A 4,514-nucleotide genomic window follows, 5' to 3' on the forward strand; every position below is an offset into this window, starting at 1 on the left:
AAAAAGTAGGGTTAAAAAAGTAGGGCGGGTGACGGTAAAAAATTTTGGTGTGGGAAGCACGGACACTTTTGACGAGGTACTGTAAGTGCACCTTCCAGCCGGGATCCGTTGGCCCATCTCTGTCCCGATGGACCGTGCGCCGGGAAAGGTCAGCTAAGGTCAGCCGCATCTGTGAGAACGATGAAGCCATCTTCGTGTCTTATGGTGCCTTGGACAGACTCGCAGCACAGTTTCTACCTCCATGTGTGCATAATCCTCTACAGCCACAGCAGCAATGGCTGGTAATGCGCCTGCAGTCTCGACTGGCGAGATGAATTTTGGTGAAATTTCCAACAACCGCGGGGTCGTGCTTGGGGCCGCGTCAGGCCATGCGCAAGTAATTGGTGTGTCCTGTTCACATTAATTTTTCTATCCTACACTAAGTTCCGGTCAGGCTCGCAGACAAACTATAATATCCAATACCCAGGTAAGTCGCTGCTAAGGAGCTGTGTCTCCCCGCACAGCAGCTAGCTGATATGGGGCGGCAGATATCCAGCTGAGTTTTTTCAAGACGTCGAACTACGAGTCCTACAAAAATATTAATCCTAAGCGTGTCTCAGGGACTTGCGCATGGTTTTTAGAGCACCAAAAATTCCAAAGTTGGAAAGCTAGCGACGGCGACAACCTTCTTTGGCTCTCTGCTGATCCAGGCTGTGGAAAATCAGTGTTATCGCGAGCTTTAATTGACGAGAAGCTAGTTGGTGCAGAATCTACTACTCTTTGCCACTTCTTCTTTAAAGACAACGATGAGCAAGATAACGTTACGACCGCATTATGTGCATTACTTCATCAGTTTTTTTGTGCACATGAGAATCTCCTTAAAAGACACGCTGCTTTGGCTGCGAAGAAATGTGGACAAACCCTAAGGAACGAGTTCGAAGAACTATGGCACGTGTTAATATCCGCTGCAAGGGACCCATCTGCTGGTTATGTTATCTGCATCCTTGATGCGCTCGACGAATGCCGTCAGCCCGACCGGGACAAACTTATCGTGCAACTGGAGAGTTTTTACAGCAGTGCTCTAGGCACGCTTAAGCTTGAATCTAAGCTGAAGTTCCTCGTGACTAGCCGTCCGTACGACGAAATTGAGCGTCGCTTCCGCATATTAACGCGCCAGGTCCCGACTATCCGGCTAGCTGGGGAAGAAGAGTCGGGAAAGATCAGTCGCGAAATCGGCGCCGTTATAGAGGCAAAAGTCAAAGAGATCGCGGAGGAGCTAGACCTAGATGAGGACGTACAGTCATCTTTGCACGACCGACTCTGCGAAATACCAAACAGAACCTACCTCTGGCTTCACCTGATATTGGACGAAATAAAAAATGCACTGGGACAGACGAAGAAAAAGTTGCTAAAGGTCGTTGATACCTTGCCCAAAACAGTTGAGGAGGCTTATGAGAAAATCCTGGCAAAATGCAAGCAGAAAGAGGCGAAAAGAGTTTTACAGATCATTGTTGCAGCACAGCGCCCATTAACATTGCGCGAAATTGATGTGGCTTTAGAGATCGTTCCGGATTCAACATCCTATAAATCTCTCGACCTCGAGGGGCTTGCGAAGAGAAAGAAATGGATTAGTAAATCGTGCGGGTTGTTCGTCAGCATAGTAGACTCCCGCGTCTACTTGATCCATCAGACAGCAAGGGAGTTTCTGATACAGCAGAACAACGAAATATCCGAACTGCAAGAGTGGAGACACTCGATTGATCTCCAAAAAGCCCATCAGGTGCTCTCGGAGATATGCATTACTCTTCTACTCTTCCGGGATTTCCAGGAATACCACGGTATCCCAATCAATGCCAACGAATCGTACCTCAGAGGCAGGTCACTGGCTTTTCACTATCTAGAGAGCTATGCATTCTTGAATTATTCGGCGAGACACTGGATATTCCATGTGCAGGAAGCTCATAACCCGATCTGGGTTTCGAAAACAGCGGCACTCTGCGATATCGGTAACGGATTGTCTTGCACATGGTTCCGTACCTACTCCATGTTAACTGACCCCCCCTATACGCGAACTCGTGAATCGACAAAACAATCCGCACTGTACTGGGCAGCGGTATTTGGACTCATTAATGAGACACAATTCCTTCTAGATGGCGGTATTAACCCAAACGAACAAGGCGGCTACTTTGGGAACGCACTTCAGGCAGCAGCATATAGCGGCTATAAAGAGATAGCGAAACTCCTAATTGATTCAGGGGCGGATATAAACGCGAAGGGTGGTAAATATAATAGTGCACTACAGGCTGCGTGCTATTGGGGGCAGGAAGCAGTGCTAGATATACTACTGTAAGTACCTTCTAAAGCTTGAACGAGTAATTAAGCTTACTATAAAGTTAGAACATTCTCTCCTTTCGGTTCAAATAAGCCAGTTACTGTCACGGCAGGAGCTGTTAAAGCAGCAGCGGGGAATACGCGAAATGGAAAAGATATTATGACGCTCCTGCTTAATCGACGAGGGAGTGAAGTGAACATTACAGAAGAGGTGGTTAGAATAGTAGTAGAGAATAAGGGAAATGGAAAAGACATTATGACGCTCCTGCTTAATCGACAGGAGTGCAAATTTAAGATCACGGAAAAGGTAGTTGCTCAAATAGCAAAGTTATTTAATAAAGAGGTGATGATGCTCTTGCTTAATCGACGAGGGAGCGAAGTTAAAATCACAAAAGAGGTAGTTAGAGCAGTGGCGGAAAATAGGGGAAATGGAAAAGACATCATGGCGCTCCTACTTGATCAACGAGGTAGCGAAGTAAAGATTATAGAAGAGGTGGTTAGAGTAGTAGCAGGAAATTCGGAAAATGGAAAAGACATTATGACGCTCCTGCTTGATCGACGAGGGAGCGAAGTTAAAATCACAGAAGAGGTGGTTAGAGCAGCAGCGGAAAATAGGGGAAATGGAAAAGACATCATGACGCTCCTGCTTGATCGACGAGGGAGCGAAGTGAATATCACAGAAGAGGTGGTCAGAGCAGCAGCGGAAAATAGGGGAAATGGAAAGGACATCATGGCGCTCCTGCTTGATCGACGAGGGAGCGAAGTGAATATCACAGAAGAGGTGGTTAGAGCAGCAGCAGGGAATTGGGTAAGTGGAAAGGACATTATGGCGCTCCTGCTTGATCGACGAGGGAGCGAAGTAAAGATCACAGAAGAAGTAGTTAAAGCAGCAGAGAAATGGGGAAATGGAAAAGACATCATGACGCTCTTGCTTGATCGGCGAGGGAGCGAAGTAAAGATCTCAGAAGAGGCGGTTGCTCAAATAATAAAGTTATATGGTAAAGAAGTGATAATGCTCCTGCTTAATCGACGAGGGAGCGAAATTCAGATCACAGAAGAGGTGGTTAGAGCAGCAGCAGAAAATAAGGGAAATGGAAAAGACATCATGACGCTCCTGTTTAATCGACTAGGGAGCGAAGTTAAAATCACAGAGGAGGCGGTTGCTCAAATAGCAAAGTTATTTGATAAAGAGGTGATGATGCTCCTGCTTGATCGACGAGGGAGCGAAGTGTACATCACAGGGGAGGTAGTTAAAGCAGCGGTAGAAAATTCAGGTGGCGGGCAAAAAATAATAGCGCTTCTATGCGAGAGGTGCCCAGATATGCTGCTACAAAGCGCACTTATTACTGTGCCATATAGGCTCGAGCAATTAACGCAAACCCTGTTCAGGATTCAAATCGGCAGTCGTTGGGAATATGGTAGAACTAACACCCCAACGAGCCATCCACCCGATCGAGTCACCTGGCGATCGCGATTCAAATTGTTACGGCACTGGCAGAAAACGGCAGACAGTCGGTAGAGAATTCGTTGGGTGATAAGGAGCAGTATGCCCGCACGTGTGCATTGTATATATACCAATGGTCTAGTTTATAAGATAACTATCACATATCGGGGGTGATCATGAGGCCCAGCAAATGTGACACCCCCTGCCAAAATACTATGCGCAAGTCACACAATTGATTCCAGAGCTTCAAAAAATATCTGAAGCTACTTACAGATACACAATCTAGTAATCGTGATACATTTTTGGTGTTCAAAATCTAGTGTGCCACCCTTTGGCCTCAATTATAGCATCGCATGGCTCTTCCATACTATTAATTAAAGACTTAAAAATGGCAGGAGCTATCTCGTTCTAGCAAATTACTAGGGCCTTAGATAGCTTCTTAATTACCTTCTCCTTAGGGCCGCGCATATATGCAATCTTTGGAAATCGTTTATAGAACGTCTCTTTAAGTTATACCTAGGTGTGTTTAATAGGGTTTAAATCGGGTAAGTATATAAGCTTTAATTTATATATTAAAGCGTTGCCCTATATAAATTAGAAATCGGGCTTATAGACTTAAGGTATTTAGTTATCTAAAATTTAAATATAAGATTAAGTAGAGTACCCCCCCCTTAGGCAACTCCTTATCCCTTTCTATACCTACTAAATTAGACCTTTTAAAAGCTCTAGAAAAGCTTACCTATACTATAACTATATACCC

The 4,514-nt window shown here is 45.3% G+C and overlaps 1 protein-coding gene across 1 annotated transcript; it reads left to right on the forward strand.

Annotated features, from left to right (window-relative positions):
* Nucleotides 1-204: 204 nt before the first annotated feature.
* Nucleotides 205-3,978, forward strand: K441DRAFT_613744 (uncharacterized protein). Its single transcript, XM_067645650.1, has 4 exons — nucleotides 205-383; nucleotides 434-466; nucleotides 528-2,325; nucleotides 2,377-3,978. The coding sequence occupies exons 1-4, from the start codon at nucleotides 275-277 to the stop codon at nucleotides 3,827-3,829; spliced, it is 3,393 nt and encodes a 1,130-aa protein (XP_067502510.1). The 5' UTR covers nucleotides 205-274; the 3' UTR covers nucleotides 3,830-3,978.
* Nucleotides 3,979-4,514: the final 536 nt, after the last annotated feature.

This window comes from Cenococcum geophilum (assembly GCF_001692895.1).
Source record: "Cenococcum geophilum 1.58 unplaced genomic scaffold K441scaffold_29, whole genome shotgun sequence".
Taxonomy (NCBI): domain Eukaryota; kingdom Fungi; phylum Ascomycota; class Dothideomycetes; order Gloniales; family Gloniaceae; genus Cenococcum; species Cenococcum geophilum.

What these genes read in the sequence shown, in the direction of transcription:
- K441DRAFT_613744 (XM_067645650.1), top strand. Translation starts at nt 275, where the DNA reads ATGGCTGGTAATGCGCCTGCAGTCTCGACTGGCGAGATGAATTTTGGT. An exon ending in AGGCCATGCGCAAGTAATTG is followed by an intron (nt 384 to 433) that starts GTGTGTCCTGTT and finishes AGTTCCGGTCAG; the next exon opens with GCTCGCAGACAAACTATAAT. An exon ending in CTATAATATCCAATACCCAG is followed by an intron (nt 467 to 527) that starts GTAAGTCGCTGC and finishes ATGGGGCGGCAG; the next exon opens with ATATCCAGCTGAGTTTTTTC.